The sequence below is a fragment of the Phascolarctos cinereus genome, unplaced genomic scaffold (genome assembly GCF_003287225.1).
Source record: "Phascolarctos cinereus isolate Bilbo 61053 unplaced genomic scaffold, phaCin_HiC Scaffold_5;HRSCAF=322, whole genome shotgun sequence".
Classification (NCBI taxonomy): Eukaryota; Metazoa; Chordata; class Mammalia; order Diprotodontia; family Phascolarctidae; genus Phascolarctos; species Phascolarctos cinereus.
The window spans coordinates 251085048-251107710 of NW_027555958.1; the positions used below are offsets into that span (position 1 = coordinate 251085048).

The following is a 22663-nucleotide window of genomic DNA, read 5'->3' on the forward strand; positions in this document are numbered from 1 at the left end:
TAACACTGACACAAGGCCCCATTCCTACTTACCCAGCCAAGGGGACCAGGCTGGTGGGCCCATCAGATTTGTGCAACTTACCCCTAAAGCAGCAGAGCAGGGATGGCTTCCTCAGCCCCTGCCCCCCCAGAAACATCAGCAACAATCACAGGAACCACCCCAAGCAGTTCACAGAGGGTCCAATAGAGTCAAAGGAGACCCTACTGTGCAAACTGTTCTTGCCCAAGCTTCCAGTTACACAGAGGGCTGGTGTATGGGGTAGCAAAGGCTAAGTGCAGCCTAGGGGAGGAGGAACATGGACTCGGCAGGTCCCTGGGCCTTAGTTCCCTTATCACCCCCAAATAACAGTGTTTTGTTTTTTCAATCAGAACCCACCCTCCCCTCTCATCATTTTTTAAAAAGGGACCTTTGGGACTCCATTGCCACCCCAATCAGATCCCAAACCCATCAACTCCCAAAGGGGAGAAAGGGTACTGGGAGGGGAGGGGGAAGTCTAGTTTTTTTTTTTAAACATTTTCTTCAGGTTTTAATAAAAAAAAAATTCCCCTCCCCCAACCCCCCCCCCCAAATCTGTAAAGTGCCTCGTGGTGGGTGAGTTAAGGTGCATCATGTGGTTTGTAACAAGTGCTGAGGACTCTGCCTCTTTTTCCTCCAGCTTCTGCCTTCCCCCTATCCGGGGGAACCTGGCCAGGCTCAGGGTCCCAGGTATCCAAGCCACCTCCTTCCCCCCCCTCAGGTGGGGCTGGGGGGCTGGCTGTTCAGTAGTCCTCCACACTCTCGATCTCACTGGGGGATCCATGCAGGGAGTAGCCTGGGGCCAGGGAGTAAGGGATTTGAAAATAATATTCTCTCAGACTGTCACCAACTTGTTCCATTGCTCCTACAGCTCACACATACTGTACCCCCTCCCCACCCAGTTTTGGCTCCACAGGAGGAGATCCCCAACCATCATACCTACCCAGGATGCTGGGGTCTGCATGCAGCATCAGTGCTCTCCTCTTAGCTTTGCTGCCCTCCCCAGGGCCCAGCTTCGTGTTGTGATTGGTTTGGAAAGCAGCTTGTAGGGAGCTTGTACTGAGCCATGCCTCCTGTAAAGACAGAGGATGATCAGAAGAAAAGCTGAGAACCATCATTTTCATTATCTTATAACCAGAGCAAAAAGCATTGGTCCCCCACTGGCCATGGATCAGTCCCTCTGGACCCCCACCTGCTGCTGCTGCTGCTGCTGCCGTTGCTGACTAGCCTTATTCTTGGCCCTCCGCTCTAAAAATTGTTTGGCAAATTCTTTGGCTTCCAACGTGTCCCCTAGACAGGACCGGATGTAATCATGGACATCATAGGGGGATTCCACCTCTTTCAGGATCGCCACAGCCATGGGCACTGTAGGGGTTTGTGGGAAATATCAGGGACCACCTGAGTATGGTTACACAGGTCCCTGGCTCTCCCACTGTGCCCTGTCCATACCATCTAGGCTCCCAGTGGTGCTCAGCGTGTGAAGCATCTGTTCACACCACTGGGTGAAGCCGTCCTGGGGCTTAGGAATGCCTTGCAACAGCTTCAGCAACTTCTCTTCCTCATCTGTCTTCTTTCGCCCAGGTCGGCCAGAAGGGTGGCCATAAGAATCACTGTCAGAAGAACAGAGCGAAGTCAGCGTTCAGAGCTGACTCTGCCCCTGCCCCATCCTTCACCCTGCTGCTTCCCTGCCCTCCTTCCTCCCAGACTAGATCAGGCCCCACACCCACCTGAGCAAAGGACTGCTTCGGCTGTTCTTGAGGCCCAGGCTCCTGGCCAGGTTGCTGCTGCCCTTGAGTGTTTCCTCCCAGAGCCCCAGACTTCCACTGCCCCCGCTCTTCTCTAGCCCTCCCCATAGGGGTCCTGCCTCTGCCACCCACTGGGATAGAGGTGCGCTGCCCAGGCCCCCATGCTGCAGAAACACAGAGAGTAGGGGAAGTCAGATTACTAAGAACAATAGGATAGGAAGGCTTTCTAGAACAGCTGCCAAGAGAGTTGGGTGGGAGAAACCTATTCTTAGTATTTGCATGGGGATGGGGAAGGGGAGATAGGAGGTAAAGGGCACATACTTACCAAAAAAAAAAAAGGAACATCTTAAAAATTAAACTGGGCTTTAGAATAAGAGGAAGGGGGCAGCTAAGTGGCACAGTGGATAGAGCACTGGCCCTGGAGTCAGGAGGACCTAGGTTCAAATAGGGTCTCAGACACTTACTAGCTGTATGACCCCAGGCAAGTCACTTAATCCCAACTGCCTCCAAAACAAAACAAATAGAATAATAAAGGGGTGGGGGTTGATGAGCACTTGGGTGTTCCTCTACTTCTAGATGCTTCCCATCAATCTCTAGGTCACCCTTGAAAGCTGAAGGCAATAGCGAGAATGGTTCCCCTCAGGTACTAAGGTATCACTCTTACATATGGTATAGATGAGATGGGGGTGGAAAAGACAGTGAAAGAAGACGAGGGGTTATGTAAGCACTGCTCAGATCTGGCTCTGGCTTACCGCCCGCTGGGTTGGGGCCTGGGCTCGAGGAGGCTCCCGATGTTGCTGCTTGTGCAACTGCCGGTCACCCTCCAGCTGTAGCTCCAACAGGGTTTTCATCGAGAGGCCTTGCTTTGCCAGGCCAGCCCAGAGTGGAGGAGGGGAGCCTGGTGATGGAGGCACTGCCTGCTGCTGCTGCAATAGCTTTAGGAGTAGTTCCTGCTGCCGAACCTGGGAAGAAACACATGTTTAAGTCAAGGAGGTTTTGCTAAGTCAAAAGTAGGGGATTTGACTAGACAGGGACTAAGGTCCCTCTGCAACTCTTAAAAACGGATGAAGCTAAGGCTCCTGACAGCAAATTCTTTAGTCTTTGGAAGGAGCTGACCCCTTACATTCCCTACCTGCTTGCGCCGATACAGCTCCTCCTCCTCCTGTCTCCGTTTCTGTTCCTCCTGCTGCTGCCTCCGCTTTTCTTCCCGGCGTTTCCGTTCCTCCTCCTCTCTTTTTGCCCTGAGTTCCACGTCTCTCCGCTCCTGGAGCTGAGAAGGAAAACAGCATACAGAGGCCAGCCCTCTGGCCCCTGAGTCAATCCCACCCTTATGCTCAGCCTTAAAGTGACTCACTTACTTTGTGTTGCAGCTGGAGTTGTTCTAGAATTGGACCCTGAGTCGAAGAGTTAATTGGTATGTCCCACAAACTGGCCTCACCACCTGAAAAGAGGCAAGGGAGGGGAAAAGAGTCGTTTTCAAAGAGAGATCTTTTTATCCTTCAGGCCTTTTGCTCAGAAAATGGATACCGTATCAGAGGAATCAGATAAAGGGATTAGGTCAGGTCTCTGAGATTGGTGAGGCTGAAGGTGAAGGGGAATTCAACTGCTTCCCAGCTTTCCAGCAAGGAATGGAAAGGAAGGTAAATTTTCAGTGAGGCTCCTTTTTGATACGAAAGTGGATACTTTTTAGATGGAGGTAGAATAGCAGAAGAGATGTGGGAAAAGACTCAGATGGCCTTGTCTGGTCATATACATACCTGACTGTGATGAAGCTGAGGTATGCAAATCCCAGAGGGTGCCTGAGTCTGGCACCGACAAGGAACGGTTTATCGTTGGAAGGAGGTTCTGGTCCCCACCTCTGAGAAGAATAGGTCTGATTTAGGACTCTAATGTTATTCCTAAATATGACCCTTCCTTTCACATTCTGGGGACAGGGGAAAAGGGAGAAAGATCTCATGTCCTGGTTATACCTGGGTTTGAGAGCCTGTAGCTGCTGCAGAAACACAGTGAGCTGTTGCTGCTGCTGAGGCGTCAGGTCTCCCATAGCTGCCTTTTGCTGGAGTGCACACTGTGGGAACTGGCGGCTGGGTAGTATGCAGGACAGTCAATTTCTAATCCTTGTGGCAGGACTTCAAATCTATGTTCCACAGAGCTGAGGGAAGGGACTCCCTACCTCTGCCCACCCACCTCAGGACTACCTGTTGATGAGCTGAAGGAACTGCTGGTGCTGCAGTTGCTGGTACAGTGCAGCTGTGGCTAACTCCTGTTGCTTCTTCAGCCGCTCCTGATCCATGTTTCCCTGAGACATGGACAGAAACAGAAACATAGAGGCAACAAGGCTCAATGTGGTGGGAAGAAGACAGCACTAGAGACCATGGGAAAGCACTCCAGAAGAAACATTCTTCCTCTCTTTCCAAGGGACCCCTAACCTTCTCACTCCCTCAGCATGTCCCGTATCTCCTAACCAAAATTTTCCTGGGTCTTTCCTGTCACCTGTCATGAGGTATCTCTCTCACACAGACTCTAGTGCCCTGGGAAGCATATTAAGTGTGCTTACCAGCAGTGGGGGAGGTGAGGGTCCTGGGGCAAAGGGCACACGCCCCCACATCTTGATAACCTCACCCAATGGTTGGAAACCTTCGTCACAGCCCCGTTTCACCAACAATGCCATGGAGAAATAGCCAGCTTGGAACCACTCTGCCATCTCCTGTGTTGTGAAGGGACCTAGGCCAGAGAGAAAACACTGAAATGAAAAGACACTAAGCACATGGATGTCCTTTCTCTAATTCCTCCTTTCTTAGACCTAGTTATCAACTCCCTCACCCTCTGAAATACCTTGAATCTCCCCCTGTGGGTCTTTGTAGAACCACTTGCGGGCAGCCCCATGGCTGAGTGGAAGAGCAGCAGCAGCAGCTGAGTGTCGAAGTCCTTGGCCCTGCATGGCAGCTGTGAACTGTTCCTCCTCTAGGGAGCTATCCTGTAGTGATGCTACCAGCTTTTCTGCCTCCTAAGACCCCAGGGAGGAAAGACATGGGGTTAATAGCTGAGGCCAGAGCAGGATGAGCGGCAAAAAGGTGGAAAAAGTCAGTTAGAGTTAGGGACGTGGCAAATTGAAATTGGGCAAAGGTAAGACCTATGGGCTAGGGAGTCCTCAAGCAGCCCCTTCATCACCTGCTGCAGATGTTTCATGCCTTCATCATCTTCTGTGTCTCCAGGAGAACCAGGTGGTAAACCAGCCTCAGGGTTCACCCTAGTTTCATCCCCTAAGAAAGAAGAATGGGGAAAATAAAGAAGGAGCAGCATACGCCCACACAACTTGCCTCCAGTTCTAGAGCAACTAAAACAAAAAGCTCTGTTCCACCCATTACTCCACCCCAAGGGCGTTTCCACCAACCCCTAAAATCACTGCCTTCTAATACCTTCAAACACTGGAAGATCTTTCTCAACAGCCTCATCCCCTTCCCCGTCAGGTCTCCAGAGAGGATCCAGAGTAGGCAGGGGGGATGGAGGATGCATTTTCTCCTCTTGGATGGGTAGTGGGCCTGGGTCCATGCCTAAGAGAGGAGCGACATAGGGAAGTATCATAAAAATCACAGAACTTGCTAAGATACAAAAAGAGGTAACATGGTCCCTGAACATAAATAGGTTAAAGACGATGAAAATGAAGACAGGGAAATCATCACCTTTTGCCCAGGGCTATACAACTATTCAGTGGAAGAACAAGGACTTTTGATTAGCATCCAGTATTAACTTCCATCATTGGAAGTATGGGTCCACTCCACTAGTGATCAGATAGTCTGATCCCATCCTTTTCGGTAAACCCATCACAATATTTTGTCTTATTCCCTAACCTTTCAAGTTTCACATCTTGTCCATTTCATTCGTCAGTCTCACCTGACTCAGTTCCCTCTCCATTCTGCCCATCCAGCTTCTCCTCTTCTTCTTCTTCTAGACCCTGGAAGTCTAGCTCTTGTTCCTCAGGGATTGGCTCCTTGGGACCCTTCTGTACCATTTATTTATTTTTTTTGGGGGGGGAGGTGAAGAATAAGACCTAGTTATAGTAGAAGTTGCTACCAGTTCTCCCAGCCCAATCTTTCCCAATCTTTCTCTTAATATACCTTAAGGGGCAAGAAGGCCCCAGATGAGTCAAAGGTGCCCATTTCCTCATCTTCATCCTCCAGACACCACTCAGGGAGTCCATCCTTGTCATCATCAAAGCCATCAGGACCCCGAGACCTCCGGGGGTGGGAGCCTCCCCCACCCCGCCCCTCTTCCTCGACACCCCCACCCCGCTCCCCTCGCAACTCAAACTCAAATTTTCTTCTCCTCTCCCCATGCTCCCGCCAGCCAGCAGATCGAGGTCCACCATCTGAGGAATAAAAGGAGGTGGAGAAAGGATCAGTATCTGAGCTCTACAGTTCTGATTAACCCCAATAATCTTAGAAAAAATGCTGAAGTCCAAGAAGATACTTCCTCATCTCAGGATTTTCTACACTCCCTTCTTCTCTGCCTTAGGACTCTAAAGCAGCAAGAATTTCTCCTTAACCTCCATGCCATTCTCCCCCATCCCCTCACCAGGACTGGTGGAACGCCATCGATCTCCATCTCGACGGGGACCTGCCCCAAGTCGCCAGCTGCCCTCGTCTTCCTCTTCTTGGTCCTCTCGTAGAGAACGCCAATTCTCGCTGTCTGAGCGTGCATGTTCCTTCCGGGGTCCTGATCCTCCCTCCTCAAACCCAGAACGTACTGGGAGTAGTGGAGAGAATTATTAAAAAGATTAGTGTTGGGAGGGGAGGGGTGTATAGAAGACTCTCTAATATGAACCTTACTAGAAAATGAGGCATTCATTGATTGGACACTGATTCCCAAAGCTTCTTTCAAGGGGAGTCCCCAATCTTTTTCCCTCCCAGGATTAACCCAACTGTACTCCTTCCACATCCTCTGTACCTCCATCTCTCCTTGTTGACTTCTCAAATCGCCTCTCGCCTCTGTAAGAGGTAAAGTGGTGGAAAAGATGTCAGATCAAACAAAAAAATATCCCTATTACCCCGAGCTGTACAAAGTTCTACAGACCCCTAGTCATTTTGTAATAAGAAAGCAGGAGGGGACAAAGGGGAGCTAGAGAGAGAGGCCTAGGTGAAAGGAATATTTAAACAGAATCTGAATGGGAGGCAGGGTAGGGAGGGTGGAGAAGGAAGTATGAATAAAACACAGGACCAGAAGTGAATTTAACAAATGGTCCAAAAAGATATAGGAAAAAAATAGGTCTTCCAGTGACCTTACCTCTCTGACTAACTTATTCCCTGTCTATATATTCCTCCCTTTTTTTTTTTTGCTAGGCAATGGGGTTAAGTGACTTGCCCAGGGTCACACAGCTAGTAAGTGTTATGTGTCTGAGGCTGGATTTGAACTCAGGTCTTCCTGACTCCAAGGCCAGTGCTCTATCCACTGTACCACCTAGCTGCCCCTTATTCCTTCCTTTTTTCAGCCCATACCTATCATCCCAACTCTGGCTGCGCTGGATCTCCCGAGGACTGCGTCCAAAAGCTCCATCTCCTTCTTCAATGCTTCTTTGGTAAAAGCCACTATCACCTCTGCCTCGGCCTGGAAAAAGAGAGGCTAGACACCATAAACTGGTTAGCAGAGGAACCTACCAGACTCCACTATTAGGAATCCTTAGAATCAATTCACCCACTTCCCTCACCCTACAGAAATCCCAGTAATCCCCTACTACCTCGGCTCCTCGTGCTGCCTCTGCCACGAGAGATACCACCTGGGGGGGGGCCAGCCCCCTTCCCCATCAGCCTCAGCACAGCCACACTGTTCACTGACAGGGAGAAGTTTCTCTGAGGAAGGAGCCAGTGTTGGGAATGAGAAACCAGCATAACCTGCTTCCCCAACACCTGGCTCTCTACAATTCCACCCTAATACCCCACCCTCAGAAGTCATTCCCCCTCCCCAAAACCAGGTATCTGACTTTCCTGTTCACTTACTTTCTCAAACATAGTTATCTAGTTCTTAGGCCCACCTGCTCTTCTTCTGTCAGAGGCTCCAATGCCAATGGCTGCAGTGGTTCCTCCTGTAACACCGCAGCAAATTCTTTGTCCTGCAATTCATCTGGAATCTGCTAGTCCCAGAAGTAGAAAAATTGAGACACTATATATTCCCACATACTTCCCCAATGAGGTACAGACACTAAAGAACAAAATAGTTTCTCTCAGTAGACTCTCTTTTGGGGAAGCCTACCCACCTTATTCTCCTTGACATAGAGTGCCAGCATCTCCTCACGCCCATAACGATACTCAGCCAGCTTATATTTAGGCATGGCAGGGGAAGGAGGTGGGGAGATCACACTACTCCCACTTGACAGTGCCCGAAGCCTAGGGCAGGGTAGGTAAGCAAACAGAAGGTCACAGAAATCCCTCCCTTCTCCCCATGGTTCTTCTACCCTATAGAATAGGTCCCAACTTACCACTCGGGCCCAAAGTTGAGAGTTTCTGCTGCCATTGTGAAGCTGATTGAGTTTCCTGAAGGCTGGAAGCTGGGAGGAGATGGGGAGAGTGTGACAGGAAGGTAGAGGCTTGACACTTGATATCCAAACACTTAAATGGAAACAAGGAAGGAAGATGGTGCACTGGGGAACAAGAAATCAGAGAAAGGGATCAATCAAGGGCACCAGGGTCTGGGAATAAAATTAGAGGCTGCTTTAAAATACCTGGGTTATAGACAGTTGTGCAGGGCCATTCACAACATAAGATGGCCAGAGACAAATCAATCTAGGAGGATAACCTGAAGGTGGAAAAAAAATGGACAAACTCAATAAATCTGATTACTTTTCCCTCTCTGACCCTGAATGAGACCTCTTTGGAGACACTAGGTTAGGTTCTGGGTCCTTCACTCCTACCCTGAGCTTACCTGGCAATCTGTCCCCCAGGTACCTGGGGACAGGGAATAGAGGAGATGGCTCTCTTCAGGCAGAGGCTGGTGTAAGGGACTGAGCCAGGGGTCACCAGTTATCAGATATGGTCCTTAATATAATGGTGACCAAGGGCCCTTCACATCTGGGAAAGTTCCTTAAGAGAGAATGAAGAAGAAAAGATGCTCTTGACTTTTCAGTCACCACAGATTTCACAGACCATCTGAAAACCTACTTTTGCCCAAAGTACAGATTACTGCCTACATTAAAAACTTAGGAGCAGTTTATCCAGTGTGTGGATTACCCAAGCCCCTAGTTTTTCCATCCCTCTCCATTACACACTGCCAAATGACCAGCATCCCTACAGAGGAAGGCAGGGTAAGGACAGGATGAAAAATTACTTCATAAACCACTCTGTGAAAGTCTCAGTTGGGGAAGGGGTAGAATCTAGACCAGGAGTTCTTAACCTGGGGTACATGGATAGATTTCAGGCAATCTATGAACTTGGAACTGTTAATATTTTGATAATGATTTCAATATAATCGGTTTCTTTTATAATCCTATGTATTTATCACACACATTTAAAAACATTATTCTGAGAAGGGGTCCATAGGGCTTAACCAGCCAAAGCAGTCCACGATTAAGGACTCCTATTCTGGATAAACTAAATCTAGAGATAATCAGAGAAGAGTTGTCACACAACATGATGGAAAATAGAGGAGAAACCTGTTCTCATGATAAAGAGGACACTTGAAGGAAAGGGACCAAGAACAGGAAGAATGTTAGAAGGACAGAGAAGGGAGGCTCCTTAAAAGGTAATGATAGGAATTCTGGCAGACACAGGGCAAGTGGTCTTTTGTTTGTTTGTTTGTTTATATTTTAATCCCTAGCACTTAGTGCAGTGTCTGGTATGTAGCACTTAATAAATGCTTGTTGCAAGTTCTGGAAAGAATCAAGTTCTGAATTAACTGGGATGGAAAAGTTTCAGAAGGGTACTCAAAGGTAAGATGTAAGTTATCTGACAGGAATGGACCACTGAGCCACTCTCCAAGGCTTCCCTTCCTCCCCTAGGGAGAGGAAGAAAAAACTGAGTAGTTACTGGGTAGAAACTTCTTTTGCTTGTAGAAATAGGAATTAAAGGAGAGAAACTGAAGGCTTTTATGCCACTGGGGAGAAAGAATACGGTGTAAGATCTGTGCATCTAAAAAATAAAAGATACAAAAATGAGAAGGTGGGAAAGAGGAAGAAGAGAATATATGAAAAAATTCTCACAAGTATAAAAGGGAGTCAGAGAAAACAGGTAAAGCTCTCTTCATTTCCTCTGTTATTGGATTATTCCAATGTACATGTACTGTTGTCAGATTTTCCTTTTCAAGAAGACTAATAAGAAAAAATCTGCCAATCAGCACCTGAAAGAGACCCTAAAGGAAAACTTATAGGAATATCATAGATAGATTATGAAATCCCCAGCCCAAGGAGAAAATATTACAAGCAATAAGAAAAATAACCAATTCAAATATGATAGAGCCACAATTAGAATCACACAAGACCTAGCAGTAGCTACACTAAAAGACCAAAGGTCTTGGAACACTATACATCGAAAAGCAAAAGAAATGGGGTTGCAGCCAAAAGTATCATACCCAGCAAAGTTAAGCATAATCTTGGATGAAGAAAAAAATGGACATTCAATGAATTGCCAGACTTTCAGATTTTTGTTGCAGAAAGACCTGAAATCAGTAGAAAATTTGACATACAAGATCCAAGAGAAAAGTAAGGTAAACATCAAAGACTAATTATAAGGGACTCAATAAGGACAGACTTTTTTTTTATATGAGGAAATATAAATCATATGTCTAAGATTTTGAGAGAGAGAGACTGTGCCAAGATCATAAAGATCTTTAAATGACAGGATGATTATTTCACATTTTATCCTATGATAGGGAGCTACTGAAGATTTGTGTATATGCTGGGGGAGTGTCACATGGTTAGATCTGTGTTTTAGGAATATCAAGTTGAAATCTGGCCTAGAAAAAGGAGAGACTGGGAATCCTCCAATAGTTCAGGGAAAAGCTGATGAAGGCATAAGCTAGGGTCAAAGTTGTTTGTGTAGAGACAAGGGAACGGATAGGAGAAATATTGTGGAGGCAGACTAAATAAGATATGGCAAATTGACTGGATATGAGGACTGAGGAAGAGAAGAATAACTCCAAGGTTGTACACCTGGGTGACTAGAAGGAAGGTGGTGCCATTAACAAGAATGCGTAAGTTTAGAGGAAATATGGATTTTCAGATGGGAAATATGAAATAAGTTCTTTTTTGAACACACTGAATTTGAGGTGCCTCCAAGACAACCAAGTGGAGATATTTAGCAGGCAGTTGGTAATACAGGACAGGAGTTCAAGAGCAAGATTATGACTGGATATGAAATCTGGGAGCCGTCTGTTTAACTGAAGCAAAATTGAACCCATGGAAGCTGACAAAATCACAAAGGAAGAGAATATATACAGAAAGAATCCTAAATTCACAATGGTTCAGTTTTCCCATTTGCACTAATGGATGAAGAAATTGTGATAGGAGGATCCTTGAGAAAGGAATAGTTTTTTAAATTTAGATGTCCTAGCCCAGCACACAGTTGTTGCTTAAAATGTGTGCTGAGATGAACTGAAGGAAGCAGAGCAAGGGAAGGGTGGGAGAAAGAGAGAATGTTAGGGAACTAAGGACCAAATGTCCTAAAATTTCGTCAGATTCAAGGTAATAGGAAGAAAATCACACATAGATTAGCTTTCTTTTCTTCTCCTGGAACTTAATGACCATATTCTTCACTTCTCCCAACTTCTCTTTATCCTTGAGGCTCATTGTTTTACACACACACACACACACACACACACACGCGCACACACACCCCTACTCGGGGACTCATTTTGAATCTTCTTCTCTATGAATACAAGAGAAAGACCAAGAAAATAGGACAATGGTAAACGAACCAATCAGTCTAAAGCTAGTGTCAGATCTGTCAGGGCTGTTCTTACCAGGAAACAGGAAGGAAAAGAAAGATGGAGGTGGGAATTAAGTGTCTATTTAGCACAAGTTCTACGTCAATGCCTCATCACAGTACGAACACCATGGTGCTTCCAGGTTCTTGAAAACCATGCCAACAAAGCACCAGCTCTGTCAGACTATGTGTACTGTCTGAGGGCAAGCCTGGTTAAGTGGCAGAGGTTCATCGCCAGGTCGACCACAAGTGATATTTTTTTTGGCCACAGCAACTTCTGAAAATAACTGTCACAAAAGAGATTTAAATCTGCACTGGTGGAAGATGGACTCAAACCATTAAGATTCTAGATCCTTGAAATACTTTCTTCCCAATACTCCAAACTTAGCTCTAACCATAAGTGGTGGACAGAAAAATCTCACTCAAATCTCTAATATCCAGAGTAGCTGTCTCTGCTTGGGTCTTCAAGATTCCCCCTATTTCAAAAAAAGACTAGACCTTTCTCCTATCCTGTTGAAAAGTTTCTCTGAAGCTTAGAAAAGGACATAGTCTATTGGGGGCGGGGGAGCATCTCTGCTCCCTAACTCTATTTCCTGAAGCCATCAATATAATTTACATTTGCACAGTGCTGAAGGGCTTTCACATCCTTTCATTTTGTTTGAGCTCTTCCACTGATTCCTCCAAGTTGATGGGATCTGAAGGAATTAAAAATACTTATTAGTTGCCTACCACATGCAAAACACTGTGCCAAGGGATACTTGTTGCTGCCTAAAACAAGGATTCCTGTCCCCAGATACAGGCTGAAGAGGGCTTCATATCAACTGCAACTCTTCTTTCATCATCCCTAATTCCTTGGGATACTTTAGTTTCTGAAATTTTATCCGTTGGATTGCTTGTTCCTCACTTTACTTCCAAGATCTGACAAAGGTTCAATGCACCACTTAAAGTCCTCCCCAATCCCTTCCTTCCCAGTTACTTACATTTTTATATTATTACTTCTAGGAACTCATGGGTACAAAAACTTATATATAGCTTGAGTAACAGTCACAAGGTTAAAATCCAAGAATCCAGTTTCCCTAATGATTCAAAGTCCATCAATTCCCATATCCTCTCAGGTAGCCCAAACTTGATTCTCCAGAGTCTCTAATCATCACCAAGTACCCTGAAGACCCTGATTTCTCAGCTGAACCAGGCTCCAGTGTGACCTGATTAAACATAACAAAACACTCCCAGAGCAATCCCTCCAAACATTTCTCAACCTATGCATACTTGCATAAATCAAAATGATACCTAGACAGGTGGCTTATTCTGAAAGAAAAACAAGAGCTGGGATATTAGATCTGGTTGTAATTCAGGTAAAGGGTAATAGTGGGAGAGGAACCATATTCACAGAATCACATGAACCTTAGAAATAATCTCTTCCTGTACTCTCATGATACAGATGACAAAACTGAGGCCCAGAGACATCTTTTTCTGCTATCTAAATGTGGGCTATTATAAGTATTACATGACTAGCACTATGAAAGCAGAATCCTGGAATTTCTGGGAGCTCTGCAAAAAGGCTGAAGTCCTGAGGAGGATGGGGTTCATGAGGTTGCCTCTCCTCTTTGTCACTGCCAGACAAGAAAATTTACAGGAAAAACAAAACGAACACTCTAAAGGTAGGCAGAGTCGTGGACTTGGAATCGGTGACACCTAGTTCAAGATAAGAGGTTAGACTTAGCGAACTCTAAGGTCCCTTCCAGCTGAAAATCTAGGATCTTATGACCTCGAGTAGAAAAGTGGGGGTTATGACTTTGTGTGGAGATGTACTTCTTTGCCAAAACCGTCAGAGCTATTATGGAAATGGGATGAGTATACTGTTGTGGTGGGGAGTTTAGAAGAGCTTCAATTTGGGGTGATTCGTTTATGAGGAAATTTCACGTTAAAAATCAAGACTCACAATGTCAAAGCTCGAATTGGGATCACTACGGTCCAGCCCCCTTATTTCACTGGAGAAGGAACAGGGGTACAATGGGAAGGGGGGTATTCTGGGGAGAGGGGGACAGATCTGTGGGCAGAGGAAGGATGGCATCATGGACCCCGGGCGGCACACAGCGCACCCCTCGATGAGATTCGGGGGCCTTTCCCCAAGGGGCCCAGAAAGGCCGCGGGTCCGGGGTCACTGTAGCGGCCACGCAGAGCTGGGGGTGGGGTGACTGGAGGGCAGCCCCGGATGGGGCAGGGTCTCCGGACCAGGCCGAGATGCTGCCGGAGCCCCGCGCGGCTGGGCGTCCAGCAGGAGAGGCAGGAGGGGCCTGGCCCGCCCAGTCCCGCCCTCAGGGGAAGAGGGGTTGGCCCTAGCGGGGAAGGGGGGAGCGAGCCTCGCTACGGCCTGCCGCCCCTCCAGCCTCCTGGGTCCCCAGAGTGGCTGCTGGGGTTAGGGGAGGGCTGGGGGTGGGGACGCCGGCCCGCAGGCCCCAGGCGCCCCCCGGCAGAGCTGGGGGGCTGGGCTGGATGGGACGGACGCGCTCCTTACCGCTGGTGGGCGGGCGGGCGATCCCGGGCAGGCTGCGCCAGGCTCGGGCTCCAGTTCCGGGGCGTTGGTGGCGCGAGGCGAGGGCGCGCGGCAGACTGGCCGGCGAGGGGGGAGGGGGAGGGAGGCGAAGGGGGGGCGGCGCGCGCTGGCGCTCCCGCTGCAGCCGCTCCTCAGTGTTTGTGTTTGTAGCAAGATGGCTGCCCGCCTTGCGCCACGTGACAAGGGAACGCTCCGCGCCCAATCCCCCCGCCCCCCACAACAACTACCCCCACCCCCCTGCCTCGGGCCCCGCTACACACATACAGATCCACGCGGGCGGGCAGACACACGCACACACCACACACTCACACACCTTCGCAAGGGGGCTCCAGTAGGCGCGCGGAACAGCACCTACCGATCTGCACGTGATCGGGGAGCCCAGCCTGGCGCGTCACGTGACCCGGAGCCAGTTGGGATGGCTTGTTTGGTTGTTTTATACCGCCCTCCCCTCTTCCCCTCCTACTATTCCCCCAATTAAGTGCGCCAGCTCCCCCAGCACCTGACAGGCGGCCCTCCCTGCTGCTCTGAACGGACCGACGGACGGACGGACGGACTGACGGACGTACGTCAGGGCGCCTCATGGCGTCATCGAACCTCGAACATTAGCAGTCAAGCCGCGTCTCTCCTACCGGGGGTCCGATTTAGCTGGGCGACGTACGAGTCGGATCCACGAGGGTCGCTTGCAAGCAGACACACAAAAGAGGAGTGAGACCCCAGGCCCTGCCAGGGCACACACAGCCCAAGGCAACGTGGGACGGGAGAGTGGGAGTGCGCCCCTCCCCGGGTTATTATCCTGAGGCTCACATGAGATCGTGGATGTGAAAGGCACTTGTAAACACTGTGAAGAGTATCAACAGTAATAATAATAGCATCTGTGTAGCGCTTCAGGGTGTGGAAAGCGCTTTATCTTATTGATACAACAACCATGGGAGGTAGGTTCTACTACTATCCCCATTTTAAAGGGGGAAAATTGGCAGGTAGAGGTTTAGCCCAGGATCACATAGCTAGTAAGTGTGTGACTGGATTTGAACTCAGGTCTTATTATTTCTAGCCACATCGGCCCCTCAACCATTTATTCAGTCTATCTTGTTTATACATCTTATTTTTGCAAGTTGTCTCCTTGAGAGCAGGAACTGTCTTGCCTCTCTTTGTTTCGCTAGATATTAGCATGTTAGCACATACTAGGTGTTTAAATGCTAGTTGATTGTCTCAAAAACATTCTTGTTAACTTCATGAACATCAGTCTATTTAGTGCATTGTATTACAATGGAGCCTTTTTCACAGCCTGCGGAATTAGGAGAGTATTCATTCAATCAGTCAACAAGTATTTATCAAGGGCTTACTAGTATGCCAGGCACTGTGCCAAGCACTGGGGATACAAAGAAAAGAAAAAGCATGGCCACTGCCCTCAAGGAGCTCACTTAATTCATTAGAATTAATGGAGAAAACATGAGAACAGTTGTACATACAATATACATGTATCCACACACATATATGTACATGTAATGTAAATGGAAAGTAATTTCAGAAGGATGGCACTTGTGCGGTGGGGTTAGGTGGAGTGAAGATTGGGAAGGGCCTCCTGCAGAAGGTAGAATTGGAGCTGTCTTGAAGGAAGCCTGAGAAATCAGGAGGTAGAGGTGAGGAAGGACATTTCCCGTACCAGGGACAACTAGTGAAAAGTCAGAATTAGGAGACGCAGTGTCCTGTGGGAGAAACAGCAAGAAGGCCAGTGTTGATGGATCATAGGGTTCATGGAAGGGTTGGTTGGCTAGCTGGTTGGTCGTTGTTCTTTGTTCTTGAAGAGGACCAAAATAAAGTCACTATGTTAGAGTCAAGTTACAGTGTGTCCAACTGTGTCTGGTTAGACCAACAGGAACTCAGAATGCTCTACAGGCACAAATAGTCCATGTGAACATTTGGGGTAGATTCTCTAAATCTGCACATCTCAGGTTTTTTGAACTACTTCAATTCTGCTCAGCTTATAGAGCGTGGTACTTTCTCTGATGAGGGCACACCATGCCGGGCAATACACTGTGCCAGGGTCTTTCGTGTCACACAATCGATTCCAAAGTTCTCAAGAGAGACCTTAAAAGTGTCCTTGTATCGCTTTTTCTGACCATCTTGTGAGCACTTGCCCTGTGTGAGTTCTCCAAAAAATAGTCTTTTTGGCAGGCATACATTTGGCATCCGAAAATGGCCAGCCCATAAGTGTTGTGCTCTCTGCAACAGAGTTTGGATGCTTGGCAGTTTAGTTTGAGAAAGGACCTCAGTGTCTGGTATCTTATCCTGCCAGGTGATCTTCAGAATCTTCCTAAGGCAATTCAAGTGAGAGTGACTCAGTTTCCTGGCATGGCACTGGTATACTTTCCTGGTGTCACAGGCATGCAGTCAGCACGTGGCTCTGTAAACCTTGTTTGGTAGTCAGTCTAATTCCTCCTCTCTCCCACACTTTCCTTAGGTATGGTATAGGTGATGTCTTTTGATTAATGTGTAAATTGGATTTAAGTGAGGCAGAGTTGCACGAAGTAGTCAGCCTCACTCTGTCTTCCAGAATCATCACAGTACAGGACAGAGTCAGGATGACTGGTGATGGTTCAAGATGCAGTGGATGACCTTGGCGTCTTTGATGTCTGACTAACCTCTAAGCGCTCCACATCGCCTGCTTCAGCTGCCTTCGTGGCACAAATTGTTCTCATCCATCCATTCCACCAAGGGGAAGTCCTCACATGCTTGGGGTAGACACCCCCTAACTCACTGGTGGGTTTGAAACCCCTCAGTTACCCTCAACCTGGTTTAGTCTGTCTGCTGAAACAGTTTAACAGCGTGTGGCCAATGGCAACAGCTTCTTGAAGCCACAGGTCAGAGTTAGGTGAATCGGGAAAAGAGAGAAGGCAGCCCTGAAAAGGGCTTGGCAGTCCTCCAGCCCCCTTATGGAAGGAAGTAAAGTGTAAGAAGCAGTTTGTAGGATGCCAAACAGAGAACTTTATATTTGATCCTGGGGGTGATAGGAAGCCACTAGATTTTTTTAAAAAAATTTTTTTTAGTAGAGGACTAACATAGACCTGGACCTGAGGAAAATTACCTCGGCCTCTGAGTAAAGGCTGGACTGGAGTGGAGAGAGACTTGAGGCAAAAATACCAAACAGAAGGTTATTGCAATAATCCAGGTGAGAAAGGATGAAGGCTAGCACCGGAATGGTGGTTGTGAGTTGAGAGGAAAGATAGAGGAGAGATTTTGTGAAGGTAGTAAAGATAAGACTTGGCAACAGATTGGATATGTAGGGAGTGAGGATGACACTAAGGAGTGTCCAGTGAGTAAGGAGTTGAGGATGACACCAAGGTTTTAAGCTTGGATAATTGTAAGAATAGTGTCTGTCCTCTAGGGAACAATAGGAAAGATGGGAATAAAGAAGGATTTGGATGTGAGTGGTAGGGAGGAGGATATAATGAGTTCTGTTTTGGACAATAATGTTTGAGATATTTAAAGGATATCCAGTTGAGGATCCCAAGAAGGAGAAGGAGTCCACTGGACTTTAGTGGAGTTAGGGCTAGATCTATAGATCTGGGGATCATCCGAATAGAGATGATAGTTGAACCCATAGGACTTGATGAGAAAACCAAACAAGATCTTCTAGAGGGAGAAAATATGAAGGCCCAGGCTATTGCTTTAGGTGACCCTTATGGTTAGTGGACATGACCCGAATAAAGATCCAGCAAAAGGAGATGGGGGCAGCTAGGTGGCACAGTGGATAGAGCACTGTAAAGAGTGAGGCAGGGGCAGCTAAGTGGTGCAGTAGATAGAGCACTGGCCCTGGATTCAGGAGGACCTGAGTTCAAATCCGGCCTCAGACACATAACACTTACTAGCTGTGTGACCCTGGGCAAGTCACTTAACCACATTGCCTAACCAAAAAAAAAAAAAAGGAAACACAAAAAGGAGACTAAGACAGAACAGTCAGACAGGTCAGACAGATGGAGGAAATCCAAGAGAGAATTGAGTCTGCATGCATTCATTCATTCATTCAATACATTTGTAGTGGGGGACTAGCCAAACATTAATTAAGCAGCCATTATGTGCAAGATACTGTTTGTTGGCCTCCAGTCTACTGTTCTTTTTAAAATTAATTTATTGTCAACTTAAATACCAAAAAGTAGAACAGAAAAAGAACATTGTACATGAAACCTCAAATCTCTATTATGAAAAGATTAGAACACTTAGTACAGTGCCTGGCACATAGTAGGTGCTTAATAAATGCTTATTGATTGATGCATACCTTGCATTTTCCTTTTAAGTATGTAATACATAAAACAAATTTGCAAAAAGGTGTTGTCTCTGTTTTCTTCTGGCCTTTCCTAGGTTTTCTTCTGTACATTAAAAAATACTTCAATAGTTCTCTTCTTTGTATTCTCAATCTTATAACCCTCCTTTTCCTCCCAACTTGACCCACCCAATTGGGAAAGAAAAAAAATTCCTTGTAACAAATATGGATTGTCAAAACCAACTCTTACATTGCTTTTGTCCAAAAATGTGTATCTTAATCTATACCTTGAGCCCATCACATCTGTATCAGCAAGTGGGTTATTAGCATCATCATTGGTCCTTTTTATTCTGAACATAACAAACACCAAATAAAATGGGCATTTCCATTTTCTACATAGAAAAGTAAAAGAGGATTGTACATGAAACTTCAGATTTCTATTATTTCAATTGGGATCTGGCACATGCCTAGAATGCCTTAAATGCTATGTAGAAGAAGCTAAGGAGAAGATGGTGTCTCTCTCATCAAGATGCTAGGGAACTGCTTCTGAGAGAACTGTGATAATGTGTAAGAGACTGTCGTGGAAAGACAGACTGTAGAGCATGTGTAGACATTCTGTAACTGGTTCTGGTTGGCTAACCATGTGTTGAAGAGGAGGCTCTTTGATTTGCTGAAGAGGCAATCAAAGAAAGACCTGTCAGCTTCAGCTATTGTCTCTTCCTCAGCACCCTTTGGAGGGGACAAGTGAAGGAGTGGATCCTTAAGACCTTGTGAGTTTTAAAGGTCCAGAAGGTTCCTCAGTGATTTGGTTATTCCAGAGTTCAAGTTCACCGCCAGAGCAAGCATAAACCAACAGAGTCTTCTTCCACATCCTGGAGTTACACAATTCAACTTTACAACCACAGCAACATTGTGCTGATGAGGAATAAGGAGGGACTTTCAGGATTCCAAACTGGTGGTAGCCAAGAAAAGGACCCATCTGGCACCTCTGGCCCTAAACTTAGTAGAACTGATATTATGTGGGAATTGAATTAAAATTTGAATTTGCTACCCCAGAAACTGAGGTAGTGTGAAGGAGTATGTTTGTAACTTTTGTATTTTTGCTCTTGCTTTATCTTTGAAATAAATATTATTTTGTAAATGCTAATCTGATATTAAGTGGTTCACTGTGCTATTCACTGGCCCCTTAATAAATGGAGAGAAAGTAAAAAGTGGGTGCTCAAGCCAATGGCAATAGGAAGGAACAGTAGCTTGACTGAGAGGCTGATGTAGCAACCTGACCCTTAGAGAGTGGTGCCAGAGCTACATACAGCATATTTTTCTTTTTAAATATACAATAAATTTAATATGTAACCTTTAACATTTTTGCTTGTCTTTATTTCTAGATTTTCTAATTCTCTTCTGTGCATTAAAAATGTTTCAATGACCTTATTTCCTTCCTTTCTTTCCACTCCTTTCTTTTGTGGATAGTCTATCTCTGTTTTCCGTTGCTCTCTCCATCCCCTCCCCACAAACTAGAAAAAACCCCAAAAGACCTTGTCCTAAATATGCACACATTCCTACACTGCCTATGACTGAACATGTGTCTTATTCTGAATCCTGAATACATAATTTCTTAGAAGATGACTAGTGCCTACCTCTTGAATTGTGTTTAACTATTGCATTGATGAGTGTTTTTAAGTCTTTCAAAGTTGTTTTTTTTGTAATGTTGTTATTTGTATAAATTGTTCCCACACGTATGTCCTTTTCTTCTTCCTTTGATCTTATTGAAGGTGATCTTTACTCTGAAAATGGTAGGAAAAAATTACAACAAAGAGTTCCAGACGTATGTCCTTTTCTTCTTCCTTTGATCTTATTGAAGGTGATCTTTACTCTGAAAATGGTAGGAAAAAATTACAACAAAGAGTTGATACTCAAGATAAATAAAGGGGTAGCAAGAGAGCACCCAGATGCCCTTGATGAACTCAAGACACGTGATCCAGAAGAACTGCATCTTCAGATCCTAAAAAACTGGCAGATATGATTGGTGAGCCACTGTTAGTGCTATTTAAAAGATCATGGAAAATTGGCGAGGTATTACAAGATCGGAGGACAAATGTCTCAATTTTCAAAAAAGGAAAGAACAGAGTTTGCAAACTGTGGATCACTGAGCTTGATTTTTAATTCCTGGGAACATTCTAGAAAGGATCTTTAAAGCGATGTTGGCAAACATCTAGGCAGGGAAGTGGTAATTATAAAGAGGTAGCATGGCTTCATTAAGAATAGATCTTAGGGGCAGCTAAGTGGCGCAGTGGAGAGAGCTCCGGCCCTGGAGTGGGGAGACACATAATACTTACTAGCTGTGTGACCCTGGCCAAGTCACTTAACCCCAATGGCTAACCAAAAAAAAAAGAATAGATCTTCCTTGGAAAATGCTATCCATCTCCAAAGAAAGAACCATGGAGTTTGAATACAGATCAAAGCATACTGTTTGGTCTTTTTTTCCTTCTGTTTGTTTCCTCTTTCTTGTGGTTCCTTCTATTGGTTCCAATTCTTCCTTTCAACATGACTGATGTGAAAATATGTTTAATAGGAATGTGTGTCTATATATGTATATATATATATATATATATATATATATATATATATATAGACACACATTCATATATATATATATATGCATATGCATATCCATCTATCTATCTGTCTATATAGCTTATATCAGATTGTACACTGTCTTGGGGAAGGAGGAGAGAGAAATTTAAAACTCAAAAGTTTATGGAAGTCAGTGTTGATAAATCAAAATAAAATAATTAAAAAAAGAATAGATCTTCTTAGACTAGCCTAATTTTCATCGTTGGCAAAATGACTATTCTAGTAGCTGAAGTAGATGACTAGTAGATGGAGGGAATGCTACAGATGTGGTCTACCTGGATTTTAGCAAAGCTTTTGATAAAGTACCTCATACTGTTCCTGTGGAGAAGATGATAAAATCATATGTATTTTAAACAGGTTGCATGGCCACTCAGAGTATTTGTTAATGGTTTATGTAATGGTTCATGTTCAGGTAATGGTTCAATGTTAATGTCACAGGAGTTCTCTAGGGAAGTACCACAGGAATCTGTGTTTGGCTTTATGCTATATAACATTTTTATCAATGATTTGGATAAAGGCATAGATGGTAGGTTATCAGATTTGCAGATTTCACAAAGCTGGGAAGAATAGGATCCAAAGGGGTCTTGACAGGTTTAAATGATGATCTGAAGCTGAAGCTGAACTCATTTTCTTTCCCCCTAACCAAATGTTCCCCTTCCAAACTTCCCTATTACTGTCAAGGGTACCACCATCCTCTCAGGAATAAGAAGGTAGTAAATTCAATGTACTCTACCCTCATCAGACCACATCTGGAGGGATCACTATGTGCACGTCTGGATGACACAGTTTAAGAATATTGATAAGCTGAAGAGTGTCTGGAAGAGAGTAGAATAGATGTTATAAAACATGGAACTGAAGGAACTGAACGTGTGTAGCCTGGAGAAGACTGAAAAGGCTTTGATAACTGTTTTCAAGTCTTTGAAGGGCTATCATCTAGAGGAGGGGTTGGCCTCATTTTATTTGGTTCCAAAAGGCGGAATCAAGAGTAGTGGGTAGAAGTTGGAGAAGTAAATTTAGGCTTGATGTCAGGAAAAACCTACGGTCATGTCAAACTATCTCAAAGGGAAATGTGCTGCCTCCATGACTGGTCCACTTTCCTGGGAGATTTTCAATTGGAGACTGGACAACTACTGGTTGGGTAGGTTGTACTACATGGTCACTGAGATCCCTTGTAATTCTCAAATTCTGTGATTATTTTATAGTGGGGGTTTGGTGCATGTTCAGATCACCTAAGATGGAATTACGCATATGGAAGATACTGGGGGCCTGCTCCTGAGAGACTTGAACATGGATGGGCATTCTGCACTGACCTACCCTGTGTCTAGACTTTTTCTATTGTCTGGAACTGTCTGTGTCTTTAAAACAACTTGACTGACCATAGTCTGCCCTTTTTCTTGAATTTGTTTCCGAGGGTAAAGGACTCCTTCACTCACAGCAGATGATACCATGCAATAAGAGGAAAGGACCTGAGGGCTACCTTTCTTCCACCTCCCAAAGAGTAGGCCATTTGGTTCCAGAAATGGGTCTAGGACTTTATTTTTAT

At 45.6% G+C, this 22663-nt stretch overlaps 1 protein-coding gene and 1 long non-coding RNA gene across 9 annotated transcripts; one reads left to right on the forward strand and one right to left on the reverse strand.

Moving 5' to 3' along the window:
* Positions 1-667: 667 nt before the first annotated feature.
* Positions 668-14669, reverse strand: GIGYF1 (GRB10 interacting GYF protein 1). Of its 8 annotated transcripts, XM_020979093.2 has the most exons (28): positions 14187-14421; positions 12285-12363; positions 8676-8833; positions 8476-8549; positions 8233-8394; positions 8011-8140; positions 7789-7887; positions 7495-7606; positions 7256-7379; positions 6708-6748; positions 6336-6506; positions 5879-6129; positions 5655-5763; positions 5180-5314; positions 4932-5023; positions 4596-4767; positions 4318-4484; positions 3959-4059; positions 3731-3844; positions 3518-3618; positions 3119-3201; positions 2893-3030; positions 2513-2722; positions 1743-1924; positions 1465-1625; positions 1208-1380; positions 959-1088; positions 668-811 (listed from the first exon to the last, which is right to left on the reverse strand). In XM_020979093.2, the coding sequence occupies exons 5-28, from the start codon at positions 8265-8267 to the stop codon at positions 759-761; spliced, it is 3084 nt and encodes a 1027-aa protein (XP_020834752.1). In that variant the 5' UTR covers positions 8268-8394; positions 8476-8549; positions 8676-8833; positions 12285-12363; positions 14187-14421; the 3' UTR covers positions 668-758. The 8 variants fall into 8 exon arrangements, with proteins under 8 accessions (XP_020834752.1, XP_020834751.1, XP_020834750.1 ...); XM_020979092.2 differs by lacking the exons at positions 12285-12363; positions 14187-14421 and adding an exon at positions 14581-14669; XM_020979091.2 differs by lacking the exons at positions 12285-12363; positions 14187-14421 and adding an exon at positions 14539-14562.
* Positions 14670-14772: 103 nt separating this feature from the next.
* Positions 14773-19633, forward strand: LOC144457644 (uncharacterized). Its single transcript, XR_013487111.1, has 2 exons — positions 14773-15157; positions 19212-19633. It is a non-coding gene; the product is annotated as an uncharacterized LOC144457644 (long non-coding RNA).
* Positions 19634-22663: the final 3030 nt, after the last annotated feature.